General features: G+C 36.1%; 1 protein-coding gene across 4 annotated transcripts in view; it reads left to right on the forward strand.

Moving 5' to 3' along the window:
* The window catches only part of C1H4orf33 (chromosome 1 C4orf33 homolog), a 32,703-nt gene that overhangs the window by 2,105 nt on the left and 7,582 nt on the right, over positions 1 to 23,016 (forward strand). Inside the window, exons 2-7 of one of the 4 annotated variants that reach the window (XM_053580692.1) lie at positions 586 to 738; positions 6,800 to 6,987; positions 11,314 to 11,374; positions 15,449 to 15,518; positions 15,625 to 15,824; positions 17,863 to 18,593. In XM_053580692.1, coding sequence (XP_053436667.1) covers positions 6,807 to 6,987; positions 11,314 to 11,374; positions 15,449 to 15,518; positions 15,625 to 15,824; positions 17,863 to 17,968 — 618 coding nt within the window. In that variant the 5' untranslated portion in view covers positions 586 to 738; positions 6,800 to 6,806 and the 3' untranslated portion in view covers positions 17,969 to 18,593. Of the gene's footprint in view, positions 1 to 585; positions 739 to 6,799; positions 6,988 to 11,313; positions 11,375 to 15,448; positions 15,519 to 15,624; positions 15,825 to 17,862; positions 18,594 to 23,016 lie in introns of those variants that run through there. The other 3 variants (XM_053580769.1, XM_053580541.1, XM_053580620.1) reach the window with 3 other exon arrangements.

The raw sequence follows: 23,016 nt of genomic DNA on the forward strand, positions 1-23,016 counted from the left end.
AAGAATGAGAGGTGCCAAAGAAAAGTGCTTAGTTTTAACCATTTTCAAGTCACTATTTTATGTTTTGATATTACTTTTCTGCAATAAAGAAAACCTTTAAAAATTGAATAGATTGAAAGTTAGTGACATTTCACTAATATCAATTTATTTGACCAATTGACATTGGTTATCCAGTACTATATGCAAGTATCATGAAGAGTCCAAAGTTGGAAGTTTAAGCAAAAGCCATAATTGATCACACAGTTGAAAAGCGCCTGAATTGGCATTAGGACCATACATTAGGACCTACCAGGCAGTATGGTCCTAAAGTCACAATAGTTAACCACTATGTATGTGCTTCCCACTTGTATAATATAATGTACAGCTAGTGTAATAGTTAATGTTTTTTGCACCTATCTATATCAGTTAGCCTTTAATTGCATTAAATGAATTATTGCTGTACATGTTCTATTGTAATCTCAGTGATTTACAGTTGATTCAAATTGTTGCGCAGTATTTATATTTCTGAGTTACCCTTTCTTCTTCTTAAGAAACTTATGTGGAATGATTCAAGTCTTCATATATTCATCAGTGGTCTTTGAACAGTTTTCTTTTGTAGAAACACCAAGTGTCTCTGCTTCAGTGTTCAAAGTCCTTCCCGTACAACGTGTAAGCAGCTGGGTGGAGCCTAAGGCTGAATCCTCTCCTGCGACCTGGGTGGAAGGGCAGAGCTAATGTTGGACTGAGAAAATCTTCCAGGTCGGGTTCTCTTCTTATGCCTTCTTCATTCTGTCACTACTTGCATTGTTGCCCGGTCTTATCCTTAGCCTTATCCCCGCAAAATACTGAAAAGCATTTTACTTTTCAGCTGCCTCCTGCTGGCACGGTTTACTCCCACTTTGCGGCTGACTTCCTGCTTTCTCTGTTTTTCTCATGAATGGGGGGGGGGGGGGGCGGAGAGGGAATGAAAACTGAAAGGAAATAATTATTGTAGAAAAACTAAAGACAAATGTCTTTTGTGAATAAAGGAATTTGGAAATTTTCCTAGCAAATCGTTTTGTTGGGAAAATACCTCTTCTGTAACTTTTTTTGTTTTCTTTTTACTACTCTGTGGATTCTTTTCTAGGTTCTTAATGTGCCAGGGCTCTGATTCCTTTCTCTTCCTTCGTTTCTTTTTAAAGATCTTTCCATAGTAAAGGGAAAGCAATGAAAATAATTGAAAAATATACGATTTTTACTTTGTTTGATGAGAGTAATTTGAAGAATAGAGGTTAAAAGTGGAAAAATACAGATTAATAATAAATATCCTTTTAAGAAAATCTAAACAACCAACATGAAAATTGCATAATAGGACAGTGATCACCTTAATAATATTTGAAAATGTTCAGCATATATAACATAAAAGGGAGGAAAGGAAGTCACCATACTGTTTAAGAGACTCAGCCTTAAATTGAAATTTAAAAAATACTTTCAAATTATTCATTTACTTTTAAATAGTGATTCATATCTGACATAATATAAAATTTAAATATTTTTAAAAAGTGATAAAAATCGAAAGGAAGCCATCCTTTCTCCCATATCTCAGGCAGAGAATTCCCCCCCAGAGAAGCAACCACTGCTTACTACTGGTTTCTTGTGCATATATGCTTCAAAAGTGATAAAAATCGAAAGGAAGCCATCCTTTCTCCCATATCTCAGGCAGAGAAGCAACCACTGCTTACTACTGGTTTCTTGTGCATATATGCTTCTTGAGGTAGTGTATATATCACAAGTATATATGCAATTAAGTTCCTTTTTATTAAATAAACTCATAATTTTTTGCATTTCGCTTGCTTTTCACTTCATGGTGTATTTTGGATGTTCATTTAGAGGTGTTCATACATTTTAACAGCTATCTAGTATTTCAGTTGCCAGTCTTCTGTTGATGAGTATTTAAGTCACTGCCAACATTTTGTTACTGTACCAGGGGTGTCCAACTGTAGCTTGCCTCTGTCTATGTATGCTTATCTGTGGCGGCAGATATCACAAAAATATGCATGGACCTTTTTTTGCTTATAAGCTTTTGTTAGTGTTCGTGTATTTAATGTGTAAGCCAAGACAACTCTTAGATTGAGAGAGGATACCTGAAGGGTGAGGTCCAGGAGAACAGGTCTTCTCAAGGAGACCACAAGGATATACCTGCAGGGTCCTCTCCATGGTGACTCAGCTCTTGGGAATTTGTAGACTTAACTTCCTGGAAGTTAAAAAAAGTAGAAATTTCCAAGTTAAGTTAACTTGGAAATCCTGGAGTTCTGTAGGGGCTGGAACAGCATCTCCTGCTTGATTCAAACTGACCAATGAAAAAGGTACCTATGGGTTGGAACTTTTTGACTGGAGATAAAAAAGGAAAGACTAAGTCAGTCGGGGAATGCCACCATTTCGAATTCTTCTATACCTTAAGCCCCTCCAGTGGAAATAAAACCCTTCCTCTTATAAATGTGGTGTTTGGGTGTCTTAGGCCTCATCTTCCTGCAACAGATAAGCATTCAAAGCCAGCTGCAGGCTGTGGTTGAACACCCCTACATGCTACCACAAATATCTTTATACTTATGTTATTTTGAATATATATTGGTAGAATTATTTTAAAGGATATTTACATTTTTGATAGATAATGATGTTTTGTTCATCACAAAAGTTGTACCAATTATGCCCCAATATGGACATGTGACTTTTCTCCATGCCTTCATTAACACAGCATGTTATCAAACTTTCTGATCCTTGACAATCTACATGAAAAATAGTAATTTATGGTAGTTTTAGTTTGCATTTCTGTCATTATAAGTGAGGTTGAACATTTTGCATTTTCTTTCTATGAACTGGCTGTTTATATCTTTTGCCTACTTTTCTGTGGGGGTGTTAGTCTTTATTGATTTCTAGGAGCTCTTTATGCATTAAGGAAATTATTTGTCTGAAATAAGAGCTGCATCTACTTTTCCTCAGACTGTTTATTGATTTTTTTAATGGAAGCCTTTTTGGGGGAGGAAATGGAGAGAAAGGGAGGTTTCTGCTTTTAATCTGGGATTGGGGTTACACTTTATAAGTCTTTCTTTACTATAAAATCTGTTTTAAAAACTAATTTTTTTTCCTTTCTTATTTTTTATGATTTAAATTTTATGTTTAAATCTGTGGTTCTTCTAAAACTTATTTTGGTATAGGGATCCTATTGTATTAAATTGGACTGCCAAATAATAGGGATCCTATTGTCTTAAATTGTACTGTCCATTAAATTGGACTACAATTGATTGTAGAAGTGGTGACCCTATTCATTGGCTATATTAGGATCATCTCAAACTCCCATAGACTTTTTATGCATTGTTTCCTAAGTATCTGGTATGGTACCTGAAACAAGATGCGTGCTTAATAAATGCTCAATAAGCTAAATTGAAAGGAAATGCCTGGGTATGATACATTATTTTCCTTATTAGCCATTGATTTGATATGTATAGTGTTAAAAGTGATGATGATACCACTGACATAGTAGGTATCTCCTGCATAAAACCTACCATCATTAAATTTTAGATTCAGAGACTAGAACAATTATTCACTCAACAGATAAATAGTTAGAATCATAGGCATTCTAGCTGGGGGCAGGAAGACAGTAAATACATATGTCATGTGTAAGTATTATGAATCAAAATAGAGCAGTGTTTGTAGAGAATGACAGAGAAGTGAGCACTAGCCCAGAAGAAGGACATTAACAATTAAATTGTCTCTAGTTAATGAGTACATATGCAAACAAAGAAACTGAAAGGTGGGGGAGCATTAAGTCTCAGGAAGTTACTAAGGAAATTAAAGGGAGAATCAGTTGTCTCTGTCTGAGTCCATGTTATCTTTAAATTGTTAAGTAGTAAGAAGGACTATACTTTTAAGGCTGATTTTTAATAACTATTATGCATACTTAGATTGCCAGGAATGTTCTTTAAGCAATATCAAGTTTAAAAAACATTGTCATTTCAATAACCAACTAAAATCATTTTATGCAATAAAAGCCAAAATTATACACTACCCTTGGACCTATCAGCCATGGCATTACTGTCTACTTGTGGAAGTCCAGTCACTATATCTTGTAGTAATTTTCTTTTTTTTTTTTTTTTTTTTTTTGTAGAGACAGAGTCTCACTGTACTGCCCTCGGGTAGAGTGCCGTGGCGTCACACGGCTCACAGCAACCTCTAACTCTTGGGCTTACGCGATTCTCTTGCCTCAGCCTCCCGAGCAGCTGGGACTACAGGCGCCTGCCACAACGCCCGGCTATTTTTTTGTTGCAGTTTGGCTGGGGCTGGGTTTGAACCCACCACCCTCGGCATATGGGGCCGGCGCCCTACTCACTGAGCCACAGGCGCCGCCCCTATCTTGTAGTAATTTTCAAGCAATGCTTAAGGAAACCTTAGTGGAAAAGGAAGAAGAAACCAGTAGAAAGGCTTGGAGTACTATGACCTAATTCTCAACAAGGGTAGCTCTGCTTTTATCTTTTACTTCTGATCTTCCAAATAAGATTACTTTTGAAATAATTTGAAACCTACAAAGAGTGCCTCATTCTGACCACAAGACCTACCACATGTGCATGGAAGTGACAGACCACTTTTAGGAGCCTATCACTAGATATGGTTTTATTCAATTTAGATATAGAAACAGTGGCTTGAATGAGCTGGAAGTTGAAAAGCCCTAGTGAAAAGTCACGGATAAGGATAGGGATCTCCTTAAACTATGCAGCATTTTTGTGGATATGGGGGTTGTATGAAGAGTAAGTGAATCTGCTACAACTTTCTAGTGGCTAAGCTATATATTTCCAGGACTCCAGGTTAAAAGGATATTTGCTCAGCCAAAATCAGCTGTGTTAGTCAGCATTTCTAACACATTGATTTATTCTTATTTTTTCCTATATGCTATAAGAAAATACTTTCTACTACCAAAATTTGGGGGTACTAATAACATAAAGGCACATTCTTAAAAATTAAAGAATGTGCCTTTATGTTTCAACTAAAGAAAATATTAACTTTATTACTGAGGTATTTTATTCCAAACAAATCAAGATTACATTCCATATAAATCAGAATCAATTTATGCTGTCTTATCACTCACTGAATTTATTTCAATCATGAAGAATATGAGCTGTTGAACATTTCTTCTGATATGCTATTAGCTTTCTGCAAATGGGTTGCAATACCAGAACTATTTAATTATAGAGGTAATCTAATAAAATTTGTTTAGCATATAATGAAAATTAGCAAAAGCTACATACCTTAGAAAAAGGTTTCAGAGATCTTGGGTTTCTATGTGACACAGAGCTTGTATATTTGGACTTCCTACTGCGTGGCACATAGTAGGTTCTCAATACATGTTCACTGAATTAAACTTATTTAAAATTTAAAACTTTATTACTTACAGTAAAAATAATGTGAAAGAAGGGATTAATTCTAAGATTTTAGATAAGAGAAGTTACAACTTGGAAGAATCATCAGGTCCTAAATCAAATTATCTTCTGGATAAGACACAGGACCCAGTGTAATTTGGGGAGTCCTCCATTGCTAAAATAAAGTTTTCATCTTCTTCCAGATTCCTGAAATGTCTTCATCTGGGAAAACATGGATGAAATGGGTCCAATTTCTAGATCTTGGACAAGTGTGTGCCATTTAGTAATGAGGTTAATAGTAGTTCCTCTGCAAGTCTGTAATGAAATTAAATGAGATAATGTTTATAAAATGTCTCATCCATATTGTTCAAGAAAATATAATTGTATTGATATAATACTATGTTCTATGTATTCAAAATACATAGAAAAACCGGGCGGCGCCTGTGGCTCAGTCGGTAGGGCGCCAGCCCCATATACCAAGGGTGGCGGGTTCAAACCAGGCCCCGGCCAAACTGCAACCAAAAAATAGCCGGGCGTTGTGGCGGGCGCCTGTAGTCCCAGCTACTCGGGAGGCTGAGGCAAGAGAATCGCTTAAGCCCAGGAGTTGGAGGTTGCTGTGAGCTGTGTGAGGTCACGGCACTCTACCGAGGGCCATAAAGTGAGACTCTGTCTCTACAAAAAAAAAAAAAAATACATAGAAAAACCATTTAAAATGAAAATACTGCTTGTTTTGTCTTAGTCTGTTTCAAAGTTTAAATGATAGCAGATCTGTTCTCATTTTTTAAGTTGGAAAGGTGATTAGTCAAATAAGTGATCACTTAACTGTTGAAATATCCAAAGCAGAAAGTATATACATTGGGACAGGGAAGGCAATCAACTCTACTAAACTTGAAATGGATGGACTCTTCCCACATCCGCACACCTCAAAGAAAAGGTGTATAGCCAAAAGAACAGGTGTTAACAGCACTGTTTCTCCTGAATTATGGAGTTTTTTTTACCATGTTGGAATTACACTGTATAGCCCTTGATTTCCCAAGGATACAGTTACTCATATACCTACACACTTGACAGTAAATAAAAGACAAAGTATGGCATATAAACTTATGGTCGTAGTTAAGTTACATTGACAATTTTCTGCTGTGGACTTAATTAGAATTTTTAGAAATTTTGATGCATTCTTTACAAGGACATTAGCACTGAATCTAAAAAAGTTTTAAAGCTTATAAGATCCAATTACCTATTTTAGAATAAAACACAAACTCTGTGATTTGCCACTACACAGATGGCCTTTGGCCTCCCAGGACCATGTTCTTGTCACTCTGCTGCTTCGCTATCTGCTATTTAGCACTGAAATATGCATTTCATTTCTAACTGAAGAAAACATTTATATATTGTTGAAGAGTTCGTTTTAATATTTTTTTCCTTCAAAGTCTTCAGATGAATTTTAAAATTGAACACACTTGGGATGGCTTTCCAGTGAAGCATGAGCCAGTGTTTGTCAGGCTCAATCCAGGTGACAGAGGGGTGATGATGGAAGTTAGTGCTCCATTTTTCAATGATCCTCCAGCCCCACTTGGAGAAACAGGAAAGCCTTTCAATGAACTATGGAATCATGAAGGTAAGTGCAAGTACTGTATTTTATTGTAAACATAGATCTTTTTATAATAACCTCTCATAGAACTAGTGTTTTATCTTGCTATTAGGAAGTGAATGCTTCTGAGCAATTGACATGTGCGGTTTCTGACATTTTCTACCACTTTCTCATTCTGACTTTTTCTCCATTATACAGTGAAAAATGGCAGTTACAAATCCAGATTTTTATATTGCTGCCATAGTTCTTTTCTGTACTTCTATTACTTATTCTAAGAAGATTTCATCATTCCTGTTTTATTCAGGTTATTCCTGTATATTCAGGTTACCACTTTTTACCTTATAAACCTTCTTTATGGAAGTTTTGGGATGTTTTACTTATTGTAGAAACACTGTCAACCTCAACATGAAATGTAGTCTTTACACTGGTAAGTTACCTCACATATCAAATTAAGGCTATTCAGACATGCCATGAAATTACTCTGTTTCAGCTTTGTTGTATGTATCCCTTCTTACCCCACATTTATCTTTCTGAACTAGTAGTCTTGGTAATGCCTTTCCCCAGATCATAGACCATTATCCATAGGATAAAGTTCAAACCCTTTGTATAAGCTTTCAGGGTACTCATGAATTAGGCTGCTATATTCAACCAAAAGCTCTTTACGCATGTACTTTCTCATTCTATTCCTCTTGCCTCTAATGTACATAGTTCAAAATCTAATTCAGGTCCCATTTCTTCAAGAAGACTTTGATGAATACTAGTGTCTATTTTCTTTATACCATTTGTATAACACACTTTTGTCAGTGTTAAAGTTGTCATGATATCTTATTGATACAGAACTGGTATAATATTTATTATCTTTCTAGTATCATACACACCAATATGACTTATCTCCTAGAGGTACTACAGGTACCGAACTCAACCCATCTACTTCTCTCATAAACTGCCTCTTTACCTACTTGCCCAATCTTAAAATGGCACTAACATTACATACATCAGAGCACCAAATCTGGAAATTGTTAAAAGTCTTTCCAAGATGTCCTCTCTTACATCCCATATTTGGATTTATTTCCTAAGTCCTATCAGTTTCGTCTCCTAGATGTTTCTCTAAATCAGTGCCTCACATTCATTCCACCATCCTCACCAAAAGTTAGGCCTTCATCATTTTTTACCAGGGTTAGGGCAGAGCCTCCTAAATAGATTTTTAGCCCTTAAGCCCATTCTTCAGTTAGAAGCCAGAGTGATCTAAATGATCTATTTAAAATGAAAAATTAAACTTATCTTTCAGTTACTTGAAAATCTTTGTCCTCTCAAGGTAAGTTTTATCCTTCTTCATATGATCTCTCTATTAGCTTGCTTATGACCTGGCCCCTTCTCTCTGCAGCATCACCAGTTCTTCCTGCACTGAAAGATTTGCCTAGTAAGACTGAACTTCTTATAGCCTTTATTTATGTATTTATTTATTTTTTGAGACAGAGTCTCACTTTGTCACTCTCTATAGAGTGCTATGGCGTCTTAGCTCACAGCAACCTCAAACTCTTGGGTTCAAGCGATCCTCTTGCCTCAGCCTGCCAAGTAGCTGAGACTACAGGCACCCACCACAATACCCGACTATTTTTTGTTGTAGTTGTCATTGTTGTTTAGCAGGCCTGCTCCGGGTTCACACCTGCTAGCCCATGGTGTATATGGCTGGCGCCCTAACCACTGAGCAATGGGCATCGAACCTTCTTATAGTCTTTAAATAACCCACAATATTTCCTAATTGTATACCTGTGATCATACTGCTCTCTTACCCTAGAATGAAGCTTCCATCATTCTTTACCTACCTCCAGCTCATTTTTCAAGATGGATCTTAGATAGGACCTTCTGCAGGAATCCTTTCCTAAAGCATTTTTTTGAGCTAAACAACTTTTTTTCTTTTCTGATTCATTTTTTTCTTATAATTACCTATAAATTCTTCCATTTTTGAATTTGTACTAAAATTCTCCACTTTAGTATTTGATTAGATTGTGAGCTAATCAGAATCTGATACAGTGTTTAACACAGAAAACCTGCTAAAATTTTTGTAAGGTGATGAGGGAAATTAGAAATCAGAAGATGTATTTGTGGTGGTGGAGGGGCGAGATAGAGAGATTGATTTTTTGTGGGGAATGTGGTTACACAATTGTGGAGGCTGGCAAGTCCAAAATTTGTAAGGGAGGCCAGCAGACCCAAGGAAGAGTTGATACTGTGGTTCAACCATGAAGGCTGTTTGCTGGCAGAACTCTCTTAGTGGATGTCAGTCTTTTTACCCATTAAGGCTTTTGACTGATGGGTGAGACCCAGTCACATTGTAGAGGGTAATCTGTTTTACTAGAAGTCTACTGATTTAAATGTTAATCTCATTTAAAAAAATACCTTCAAGGCATGCAGTGGCTCACGCCTGTAATCCTAGCACTGTGGGAGGCGGGGGGGGGGGGGGGGGGGGGGAGGGAGAGGAGGGGGCCGCGGGGTAGATCTCCTGAGCTCACGACTTAAGAGACCAGCCTGAGCCAGATCAAGACCTCCTCTCTAAAAAAATAGCCAGGTGTTGTGGCGGGCGCCTGTAGTCCCAGCTCCTTGGGAGGCTGAGGCAAGAGAATCACTTGAGACCAAGAATTCGAGGTTGCTGTCAGCTGTGACACCAGGGCACTCTACCAAAGGCGACAAAATGAGACTGTCTCTCAAAACAAAACCAAACAAAATAAATCTTCATAGAAACAACTAAAATCATCTGTGCTCAATCTAAGTACTGTGGCCTAGTCAAGTTAACACATACAATTATCTATTACAGAAGATGTTCTAATTTATATAGGTAATAAATTTAGAAAGGGACAATGCAGTTCTCTAAATTGATGACATAATTATGTATACATCTTGGCTATTTTATTATAAAAATAACACATGAAAAATTGGAAACAAATGTCTACTCAGAAGGATTAAATGAGTAAGTTATAATATTCTATAAGAGAATACTATTCAGTCATTAAAAAGAATATGGTATTTATATGCAGGAGAGTTTTTAGTTGAACAAAAAGCAAATTGTAGTAAAGTATGATTCCATATTTATTTTTTAAAAATCTGAGCAGGTGGGCGGCGCCTGTGGCTCAGTCGGTAGGGCACCGGCCCCATATGCCGAGGGTGGCGGGTTCAAGCCCAGCCCCGGCCAAACTGCAACAAAAAATAAAAATAGCCGGGCGTTGTGGCGGGCGCCTGTAGTCCCAGCTACTCGGGAGGCTGAGGCAAGAGAATCGCTTAAGCCCAGGAGTTGGAGGTTGCTGTGAGCTGTGTGAGGCCACGGCACTCTACCGAGGGCCATAAAGTGAGACTCTGTCTCTACAAAAAAAAAAAAAAAATCTGAGCAGGTAAAATAGTTTGTAGAAGCACAGAAAAATTCTGGCAGGTTCTAGGCCAAAGGGAGAAAAAAGTCACTTGAACTTTTTTCTTTGTATATATGTGTGTTGTTTTAATTACTTACAAGGAAGATGTATTGCTTTCACAATTAAATAATTTTTAAAATAGCATATGCTCATAAAATTCCAGGAAATTATAAAGAAGAAAAGAAAGATCATCTATCTGTATGTACTATGTCTTCTATCAATCATAGATAAGTAGTCTTAACATTTTTGTGTACATTTTGCAGACACCTAAGCACAAGCACACATGCACATTTTAATTTCATGTACATTTGGTTGCTGTTCTGCAGGCTACTTATCAAATGTCATAGGTATCATCCCAGGTTTACAAATATTTAACTGTGTCTTTGTTTTTAATGGCTTCATTGTATTCCATTGCATGAACATAAAATTTCCATAATTTATTTAGCAGTTCTCTTGTATAATAGGATGTTTATTTATAGATTTTATATATTTTTGTAGATTAAGAGATAATTCTATATAGTGTGAGTTAATTATTTAAATTATTTTCAATTTTTGAGCAATACTTTGATGAATAGCAATTATACTTATTCTTTTTCCAGTTGTCTGATTATTTTTCATAGGATAAATCCTAGAATAGAACTAGACTAAAATCTGTATGATAATGTTGATTTCATACAGAAATATGATTATATCCTCAGTGGCAGCAAATTAATTTTTTTTATTTATGCCAATCTGATACAGGAGAAAATTGGTCTTGATTTATTTCCTATATATTTCTTCCTCCAGCTAATGTCTATTATCTTTACCCTTTTCCTACTAGAGATAGTATTATAACTAAAAATACTTAATTTATTATATATTCTAAGGATACACAAATTATTTAATTCTCAAGAAGCAAATTAAATTTCTCAAAAACATGAAATTTCTCAATATGTCATATCTCTGTTTTTAAAAGTTGTGGAAGCATTTTTCTTGAATGATATAACTGAGCAGTATTTAGAAGTTGAACTTTGTCCGTAAGTATAAAATATTTTTTGTTAATTGTTATTACATAATTCAACCACAATATTTTTAGTTATAAATCATATAGTTATAGTAAATTTTGTTAATTCCAACTAACTAGGAAGAAGGCTAATCTGAAGTGTATACTTTCATATAATTCCTTATTTTCAAATGAAGTACATTTAGGACATGTGTTTAGACTATATTCATGTATTCTAAATGGTTGAGGTATTTTCACCTTATTTTATTTTTCTTTCTTTTCTTTTCTTTTTTTTTTGTTTTATTGAGACAGGGTCTCACTTATTCACCCTAGGGTTGAGTGCCATGGTGACATAATTTCTAGCAACCTCAAACCCTTGGGCTCTAGCAATTCTCTTGCTTCATCCTTCCAAGTAGGGAGGACTACAGGCACTGATTTTTGTATTTGTAGTACGGCTGGAGTCTGACTCTTGCTCAGGCTAGTCTCAAACTCCTAAGTTTAGGCAATCCACACACCTCGAGAGTGCTAGGATTATAGGAATGAGCCACTGCGCTCAGCCTGTCAATCTTATTTTCAATTCACTAATGTGGATTTTTAATAAATTTGAAGATAATTTTCTTTGCAAAATGGAAAATTGTTATAAAATAGGAACTCTTCGTTATTTCTTCCATAAATTTGCATTTTTATATACTATCTATTCAGAAATAAAAGGAGACATTTAGATATAATGAATTCAGCTAGCATATGAAAATGTTTCTTTGGCTTGGCACCTGCTCAAGCAGCAAAGACGCCAGCCACACACCCCAGAGCTGGCAGGTTCAAATTTAGCCCGGGCCTGCCAAACAGCAATGACAACTACAACCAAAAAATAGCTGGGCGTTGTGTTGTTGCAGGCGCCGGTAGTCGCAGTTACTTGGGAATCTGAGACAAGAGGATCACTTAAGCCCAGGAGTTGGAGGTTGCTGTGAGCTGTGAGCACTCTACCCAGGGTGACAGCTTGAGGCTCTGTGTCGAAAAAATGAAAATGTTTCTTTTAGGGGATTTTTTGAATGACTAGATTAAACTTTTATTTTATGTATTCATCTGTTCCTTCCATTATTCATCATGCATTTACTGAATACAGACTGTCCACTTTTGCATTCAGTGCCAGATAAAAAACTAAATCACATGTGGAATTTCTTGGACTCATTCAAAATATTAACCTTGAACTCTCTTGGTTCAAGTTTAACTGTCTACTGGGAACCTCTTTATCTGGTTGGCAAACTTGCCATCTAAATTATAGCAAATTTTAAATTAGTAAAATATTTAATAATGAAATCTTTATTTATATTGCTGTTATTCATTTTTAAAAGCCATGTCAGTGCCTCTTAGTATCTAATATCTGGTAGCCTTTGTTCCTAAATAGGCTGGTTAGAGGGCTCCAAGCAAGTGATCTAAATAAGTCTTAGATCTTATTTTCCCTTACTTCCCTTATTTTAACGTTTTGCTAAGTCTAATATGGAAAATCTAGATGTTTGAATTACTTTTTTAAGAAGAATAATCGTTTGTTTGTCACATTTGAACTAATATGCCAACATTGTTTATTAAAAAACTAATTAATTCTCATAAACTATTATCAGAGGCAAGAAAATTTCAACTATTGTGTGATTATTTTCCCCTTGTAGGTAAGAAAGCTAAGGCAAACATTTGTAATTTGTAATTCTAAAGTTTAGCCCTTAGAATGGTGAAAACTAGTTTTCATTTTATTAGACGATAACATCAGTTCATTTTCATAAAGTGATGCCTTAACACTGGATAAATAGAATAATTACATTCCCTTTTATGAAGAAATTATGAAGTAATAATTGTGTATGAAATTAATAGATTTTAACAGTTAAAAAAAGCTGGAGGAGATGGGGGTTGTGGTACACCTCTTGGGGGTGGGACACAATTATAGGAGGGGCTTTATCTAATAAATACAATCAGTATAACCTAATTTCTTTGTACTCTCAATGAATCTCAAACAATTAAAAAAAATCCTCAGAGTAGTTTGGTTCATACACATTAGGATATTTAATGATCAAGAATCATGATTTTGCTTTAGGCAATCAATTCCTGTAACAGTTAATTAACCTCTAGGAAAGTAATAGGAAAAAATTATGGTCTAAAGTTGCAAAATTTTTACTCCTTCTAAGATGTATTCTTAAGGTGCATAGTAATAAAAATAATCAGAAGACTTTTTTTTTTCTGAGACAGTCTCACTTTGTCACCCTTGGTAAATTTCGATGGCTTCATAGCTCACAGCAACCCTTAAACTCTTGAGCTAAAGCAACCTTCTTGCCTCAGCCTCCAGAGTAACTGGGACCTCAAGCTCCCAGGCAGAGTACTGCTACCTTGGCCTCAGAAGACTTTTAAATGGAAAATAGTACTTGTCTTCTGTTAGAATAATTTACTGAAGAAATCTCCCTGAAAAGTAAAACTTATATGTATAGAAATGTTTAAGATACTGCTTTTTCCAGAGACAAAAAATTTGTTTCATGTAAATACGTGAAATCCTTTGATTCTTACTGACCTGGCTAATCTCAATTTTACACTATTATCAGAGTTTCCTTGTGCAAATAGTTGTGTTTCTTTTTGAAAATGTGACATTGGAGCCAGTTGTGGTGGTCCCCTGTAATTACAGGCTCATGCCTGTATTCTAGTACTCTGGGAGGCCGAGGCTGGTGGATGGCCAGAGCTCAGAAGTTGGGAACCAGCTTAAGCAAGAGGGAGACCCTCTTTATACTAAAAATAGAAAAATTAGCTGGACATTGTGGCAGGTGCCTATAGTCCCAGCTACTGTGGAGGCTGAGGCAGGAGGATTCCTTGAGTCCAAGAGTTTGAGGTTGCTGTGAGCTACTCCATGGTACTGTAGCATAGGCAACAGAGTGAAACTTTTTCTCAAAGCAAAACAAACAAACAAACAAAAATAAATAAATAAATAATGGCAGAAAGAGGAAGAGATTAAAGAAAAAAAAGAAAATATGACATTGGTGCCTGAACTAATGGTACAAAGCAGGAAAACGCAAGAGGCGGAGAAGTTGAGGATAGTTGTGTGAGAAAATATGTAAAGATTAAAATCTTTAGCCTGTTGACTAGTTTTAGTCTTTATTTTGTATTTTCTATCTTCCTAATGAGGTTCCTGATTTTTATTATTTATTTTTATTTTTATTTTTATTTTGCTCATCAGCTTTCACTACTGTTTGTGTATTTATTTATTTATTTGCAGGTTTTGGCCGGGGCTGGGTTTGAACCTGCCACCTCCAATATATGGGGCCGGCGCCCTACTCCTTGAGCCACAAGCGCCACCCTATTATTATTATTATTTTTTTTTTTTTTTAACAGAAATGACCTTTATTAAAGTTGTTGAATTCAGACTTGGAAATTCGTGCTAGCTTTCTTTAGAGTACTTTCACTTTTGAAACTTTTTAGGCTGGGTGTAGTGGCTCATGCCTCTAATCCTATCACTCTGGGAAAACAAGGCAGGTGATTACTTGAGCTCAGGAGTTCCTGACCAGCCTGAGCAAGAGCAAGACCCTATCTCTACTAAAAATAGAAAAAACTAGCTGGGAGTGTTGGCAGGCCTTTATAGTCCTAGCTACTTGGGAGGCTGAAGCAGGAGAATCACTTGAACCTAGGAGTTTGAGGTTGCTGTGAGCTATGACACCACGACACTCTACCCAGGGTGACAGAGTAAGATTCCATCTAAAAAAATAAACAAGTAAATAAACTGTTTTTACATGTATTATAAACTCCAAATAACATGGTATCTCCAGATCCTTTGTCATACTATGTGTCATCCAACCAAATGAAGCATTTTATATAATTTCTTACTTAAAAGAATATAAAAAGCAATCCAAGCATGTGAAGCTTTATGAGTTTGATGGAAATTGTCCGGAAAATGGTAAACCCAAAGATATCATTTCTAAGTAACTAAACACATCAACTCTTCCTATAATTAGCAAATATTGGTATCAAATGTTAGTATTAGCATCTTTTAATTATTTGGAAATTTATTTATAAGCACACGCATTCCAGATATGAAGAATAGTAAAGACAATAACGTTTATTTCTTTCAAACACTCACAAGGAATCTTAATTTTGACAGCCATGGACAACATTTAGTGCTTTTACTCTCTGGAAGAAGAAATGTATGGAAAGTAAGTAAAAATATGAGAGAAAATCCTTAAGTACACAAGTGATACATATATTTATATGTTTAAAGAACAGGTTTATTTACCTTTTATGTTTCACATGTTGCTATAGCAAGAACTTGCCTTATCATTCGAAGTGTCCAGAGAAGAGACAAAATGGGAAGGTAAAGCTTATCTTCCTTGGAGTTATTTTCCACCAAACGTGACAAAATTCAATGCATTTGCAATTCATGGATCAAAAGATAAGCGAAGTTATGAAGCTCTTTACCCAGTCCCTCAGCAGGAACTGCAAGAAGGACAAAAACCTGATTTGTAAGTAGAAAATGAAAGAACATATGTCCCAACAATAAGAGCTTTTTTGAAATTGATTTGTGGTAGAGAAGTATTGACATCTTTTGGTCAAAGACAATGAGGTATGTGTCCAAGCACCTGGTAGAGTCCCATGTCCCCTAATGGTTCTGAGAAAATAACTTGATAGATTAATTTTGGATTGACATAATCTCTCTTACTGGTAGATTAATTTTGGATTGACATAATCTCCCTTACTACTGAAGTAGAGTGCTTATTTTTCTATACTAGTATGAGAAAAGTCTTGTTTAGTGAGTGTTATAATAGCTAATACAGAAGTATGATTGCAGATTTATTTATAATCTCTTTAGAGCTAAATGGCTAGAGGCATCAGTGTTTCCTGATGCAAACAAAGGGTTAATAAATCCTTTTTCCTGCTGCAAGAAAACCTGATCTTCAGTTACCTCTTTAGTTCTCTTCTCCTGGTAACCTTATGAGAATAAAAATGTCAACTATGTTTGTAGGCACCATTGCTGATGACAAAAATTGGTAAATTGCATCTGGACTGAGAATAATTTTGAGTGAACTATAAATATAGCATGGAGGCAGCATGGCTTTGGGTTTCCCTTTTACAGTCATGTTCCCTCTGTGGCCGTTAGAAGTTCTGCCTATGGAATTATTACAAGAGATATTGGCTTCTCTGGGGTAGCTAGTGTTTAAGCCAAGGTTTCTCTTATACTTTCCCAATATGAGTCTTGTTTCTTTGCACTTGAAGCTGTCACCTAGGGAGAATATAGTTCCTGGCCAACCTTACGAGTACTTCATGAAGTACCCCATTGGGGGGGAAAGCCATGGGCAAGCTATGATTCCTGCTCTATACCCCGCTAAGCTTACTCAGCCTAACTAAGATAGTATGGTCAGTCTGAGTGTTTGGAAGAGCCTAACAGCATATCCTCATGTGCACTGCTCCATGTAGACCAGGGGTTCTCAACCTATGGGTTGCAACCCCTTTATAACAATGAAAATACATCCTGCATATCAGATATTTACATTACAATTCATAATAGTAGCAAAATTACTATTACGAAATAGCAATGAAAATAATTTTATAGTTGGGGGTCACCACAACATGAGGAAGTGTATTAAAGGATTGCAGCATTAGGAGGCACTCGGAAGGTTGAGAAGCACCAATGTAGACAGATACTCCTGCCTTCCACCCAGCACTGTGCTGCACAGTTCTCCTCTCCCCCTTTGCCTTCTTTCTATCATGCTCTTACTTCCCTCTGCTTTGCCTTCATCTCTTCCAGCATATTTATCTTGCCTGATACACTTTCCCTCTTTCCTTTTGTTTTCCTCCCCAGTCCTGAAGCTTTCTATGTACAATCCTTTCCCCTTCCTTTCTCTTCTCCTTCTTTGTAGTTTCTTTCACCTCTTACGCTGGGATTGATAGTTGTGACTCAAACACTGGTTCAGTGACTTCCTGTAGAGTGGAGTTCTACTGCAGCGTGTTAGCTAAGACTTTCTCTCTTTATAAACCCACAGAGAAAGCTTCATAATAGTAAATGGTTTTCTTGGAATGAAAAGAACTAGGATTAATAGTTTTTTACATTAACTTCTCTTTGCTTTGGCAAGGAAAGGATATAAGTCTGTTCTCTAATCTCTAGAGCTGAGACTTTTAAAAACAATTGCTTATATGACTGATATAAATTATATCCACGTTTGAAAAGAAAAACATATGCAAGAGTATAATATGACTTGTTTAAACCCAGACAGAATAAATCAGGTTTTGAGGATTGGTGTTTGCTGCTCTCTCCAGCTGTGAGGGAGCTATTTGCTGAATTGAAAGAAGAGTGCTTTGAGATGTGGGTGAATGTTTTCAGAGCCGAGTGTTTGATAGCTAAAGTGAGAAAATTGTATGTGTAGAATACATCTTACCTTTGATATTTCTTAAAATAGAATGTTGTCCTAGCATAGATGTGACAAAACAAATAGCCCTTCAGGACAACTATTTCACAAATGCATAATTCATTTCAATTCCCACCTTCTTTTTCTTTGCTTTCAGCCATCGCCTAGAATATTTCAAGTCTTTCCATTTTAACACACTGCTTGGAGAAGAATGGAAACAACCAGAATCTGACCTATGGCTAACAGAGAAGCCTGATGTATAGGAGCGTAGTAGATAACCATATCAATCATTTTTTCTCTTTTCCTTTTGAGGTGAACCAATAATGAGCATCAGTCTTTTTTGAAACAGCATAAACACATTTCAACAAATATTTTCATAGAGGTCACTGAAAATATATCTGTAGTAAATTATATATGATTAATAAGAAAATAGAAAGTTTGTAGATGATTTTATCTATTAAGTTAAAATGTTTCTCAGAGTCAGTCTAGAATCCGTGGTGTAAATGGGTTTGAATCACTATCACCTCAAATATCCTTGATTCTATCACCGAAGTTGTTACTTCTCTTCTCACTTCCCTAAACATCAGTCAGTCTGAGACCAGGACATCTTATTTGCACATTTTAAATTTCATATAATGTACAGTAATTTTTGCCCAAGCATCTACTGTCCATTATTGAAATTAGTATAAAATAATGACCTATTTTAGCTGAACAAGACATCCATATCTGAAAGACATCATTAAGATACATGAGCTTATTTAACCAGCTGTTTATTTCTGTCTTATGACCATTTTTACAGTGTGGAAAGAAATGGAATGAAATTGTCTTGAATTCAGGCAACTGACACTGCTTTCATTTACAAATAAATGACATTTTCTTTTTTTTTTTTTATTAAATCATAAGTGTATACAATGATATGATTATGGGGCATCATACACTCACTTCATAAACCATTTGACACATTTTTATCCCAGTGGTTAACATAGCCTTTCCGGCGTTATCTCAGTTACTGTGCCAAAACATTTATATTCTACATTTACCAAGTTTCGCAAATACCCCTGTAATATGCACCACAGGTGTGATCCCACCGATTCCCCTCCCTCTACCCACCCCCCAAATGACATTTTCTTAATGTTGTTAAACAAGTTGTCAAAATGTCTTCAACTTATTTTGTTAGCATCAAAGATTCCTGGTCTAGAATTTTCACATTTTAAGTTGTAATATTTTAGAGCTTAAAGCCATCTAGTTTATCATCTGTGAACTTCCCCACCAGACTTGCTTGTTCTCTGGCATTCTTAACTCAGAGACTAGTAGTCTTATACAAGATGAAGCTTTACTACTTATAGAAATACCTAGCTGCCTACCCAACAGTATACTTTCTCTTCTTCTTCTTTACTAACAGAAATTGAATGTCTTAAGCTCAAGCATATCAGTCCTCTTCAAAAACTACATTTTCCCCTTTTCAGATATAAATGTCTATTAAACAGTTCAGTTCTACAAGATATAAGTATACAATCTTAGTTGGGATTTTAAGAAAGCTACTTGAAAGATGAAATACTCAGATGCCCTATACTTTTTGTCCTTTGCCCTTTCCCTTCTTTTTTCATGAATTATAGAATTGATACTTGAAAGAGCACACTAGCTATGTTGTAACCATGAGGAAACAACCTAGGAATAGCTAGGTAGGAAGACAAAGGAGCCTGGGTTCCAAACAGTGCAATAGAGTAATATATCATTTCTGGACTGCCTACTTCTAGACTTCTTGATACATGAGAAAAACTGCTTAATTTATTTGTACCACTTCATAAAAAAATAAATATTTATATTATATGTGGCCAAATGCAATTCCTAACTAATATTCCTTTAGTTGGGTGGAAAATGTAAGCTGTCTTCCACTTTAAAGTCTAAAACAAGGCAAGAATGTTCACACTCACTACTTTTGTTCAACATTGTATTAGATATTCTAACCAGGCTGGCATGGTGGCTCATGCCTGTAATCTTAGCACTCTGAGAGACTAAGGCAGGTGGATTGTTCAGATGTTCAAGACCAGCCTGAGCAAGAGTGAGACCTTATCTCTACTAAAAATAGAAAAACCAGCTGGGTGTGGTTGCTCATGCCTATAGTCCCAGTTACTCGGAAGGCTGAGAAGATCCCTTGAGCATAGGAGTTTAAGGTTGTTGTGAGCTATGACAGGGTGCTCTAGCCTGGGGCAAGAGAATGAGCTTCTGTCTCAAAAAAAAAAAAAAAAAAAGAAGTTCTAAACAGTGCAATGAAGGAATAATTAGAAGTAAAAGACAAATATTAAAAAGAAAGAATCAATAATATTTACAAATGTATTGCTTACATTTTAAATGAATATAGTTTGTAGAAATCCAGAGAAATATACCACAAATTTCTATAACTAAAAATGAACTTAACAAAATTGTGGGATATAAGGTCACTGTATAAAAATAAATCAATTACATTTTAAAATATTATAAATAAAATCTTTGAAACTAAAATTTAAAATTCAAAACCATTTATAATAATATCAAAGCCATGAAATAACCTGGAGTAAATTTAACCAAAATGTGCAAAATCTCTATTAGATTAGACTCAATATTATTAAAATTGCAATCCCATACCACGGAGTACTATTCAGTCATAAGAAAAGATAGAGACGTCACATCTTTTTTTTTTTTTTTTTTAATTGTTGGGGATTCATTGAGGGTACAATAAGCCAGGTTACATTGATTGCAATTGTTAGGCAAAGTCCCTCTTGCAATCATGTCTTGCCCCCACAAAGTGTGACACACGCCAAGGTCCCACCCCCCCCCTTCGTCCCTCTTTCTGCTTTTCCTCCCGCCCCCCCCGCATAACCTTAATTGTCATTAATTGTCCTCATATCAAAATTGAGTACATAGGATTCATGCTTCTCCATTCTTGTGCTGCTTTACTAAGAATAATGTCTTCCACTTCCATCCAGGTTAATACGAAGGATGTAAAGTCTCCATTTCTTTTAATGGCTGAATAGTATTCCATGGTGTACATATACCACAGCTTGTTAATCCATTCCTGGGTTGGTGGGCATTTAGGCTGTTTCCACATTTTGGCAATTGTAAATTGAACTGCAATAAACAGTCTAGTACAAGTGTCCTTATGATAAAAGGATTTTTTTCCTTCTGGGTAGATGCCCAGTAATGGGATTGCAGGATCAAATGGGAGGTCTAGCTTGTACTAGTTTGCAGTCCCACCAGCAGTGTAAAAGTGTTCCCTTCTCTCCACATCCATGCCAGCATCTGCAGTTTTGACATTTTGTGATGTGGGCCATTCTCACTGGGGTTAGATGATATCTCAGGGTTGTTTTGATTTGCATTTCTCTAATATATAGAGATGATGAACATTTTTTCTTGTGTTTGTTAGCCATTCGTCTGTCATCTTTAAAGAAGGTTCTATTCATGTCTCTTGCCCATTGATATATGGGAGTGTTGGCTTTTTTCATGTGGATTAATTTGAGTTCTCTATAGATCCTAGTTATCAAGCTTTTGTCTGATTGAAAATATGCAAATATCCTTTCCCATTGTGTAGGTTGTCTCTTTGCTTTGGTTATTGTCTCCTTAGCTGTACAGAAGCCTTTCAGTTTAATGAAGTCCCATTTGTTTATTTTTGTTGTTATTGCAATTGCCATGGCAGTCTTCTTCATGAAGTCTTTCCCCAGGCCAATATCTTCCAGTGTTTTTCCTATGCTTTCTTTGAGGATTTTTATTGTTTCATGCATTAAATTTAAGTCCTTTATCCATTTTGAATCAATTTTTGTGAGTGGGGAAAGGTGTGGGTCCAGTTTCAGTCTTTTACATGTAGACATCCAGTTCTCCCAACACCATTTATTATAGGGAGTCTTTCCCCCAAGGTATGTTCTTGTTTGGTTTATCGAAGATGAGGTGGTTGTAAGATGTTAGTTTCATTTCTTGGTTTTCAATTCGATTCCAAGTGTCTATGTCTCTGTTTTTGTGCCAGTACCATGCTGTCTTGACCACTATGGCTTTGTAGTACAGACTAAAATCTGGTATGCTGATGCCCCCAGCTTTATTTTTGTTACAGACAACTGCCTTAGCTATACGGGTTTTTTTCTGGTTCCATACAAAATGCAGAATCATTTTTTCCAAATCTCGAAAGTACGATGTTGGTATTTTGATAGGAATGGCATTGAATAGGTAGATTGCTTTGGGAAGTCTAGACATTTTAACAATGTTGATTCTTCCCATCCATGAGCATGGTATGTTCTTCCATTTGTTAATATCCTCTGCTAGAGACGTCACATCTTTTGTGTTTACCTAGATAGAGTTGAAACACATTCTTCTTTGTAAAGTATCTGAAGAACAGGAAAACAAGTATCCAATGTACTCAATACTAATATGAAAATCAATATATAAACAACTACATATCCCTACAAGAGAAAAACACAAGTATAGTCTAGTCAGGGAGTGGGGAGAAGAAGGATAGGGATAGGGGGAGGAAGAAGAGCAGATTGGTGGGATCTCACGTAATGTGCACAGTGCCAGGGTGTTGAGCACGCCCCCTGGATGAAGGGCTCAGCTGCAACTTGAACTTTACTTTAGAAATGAAAACAGTGCGCCTGTGGCTCAGTGAGTAGGGCGCCGGCCCCATATACCGAAGGTGGCGGGTTCAAACCCAGCCCCGGCTGAACTGCAACCAAAAAATAGCCAGGCATTGTGGCAGGCGCCTGTAATCCCAGCTACTTGGGAGGCTGAGGCAGGAGAATCGCGGAAGCCCAAGAACTAGGGGTTGCTGTGAGTCCTGTGACATCATGGCATCCTACTGAAGGCGGTAAAGTGAGACTCTGTCTCTACAAAAAAAAAGAAATGAAAACAATGTAACTTAATCATTTTTACCCTCATATTGATCTGGGAAAAAAAAACAACAAACTCTTCTAATCTGTTAAAAAATTCCTCCTGTTTAAAAAAAAAAAATTGCAATCCCAGTTAAAAAAATCCCAAAAGGCTTTTTGGGTGAGGCCTAGAAATTAATTGACAAGCTGATTCCAATATTTTATGGGTATACAAAGGACCTCAAATAGCCAAAACAATTTTGAAAAAGAACTACATTGGACAATTTATGCTACCTGACTTCAAGACTTATTATTAAATTTCAGTAATGAAGAGAAGGTGACATCAGCATAAATTTAGACTATTATCTCAATGGAAGAGAATAGGAAAACCTAGACCTCAAATATATTCGGAACCTAGAACTCACATACATGTACCCATTTGATTTTTGACAATGATGTCATGCATTTAAAAAGGGAAAGGA

This window comes from Nycticebus coucang, chromosome 1 (genome assembly GCF_027406575.1).
Source record: "Nycticebus coucang isolate mNycCou1 chromosome 1, mNycCou1.pri, whole genome shotgun sequence".
NCBI lineage: Eukaryota > Metazoa > Chordata > Mammalia > Primates > Lorisidae > Nycticebus > Nycticebus coucang.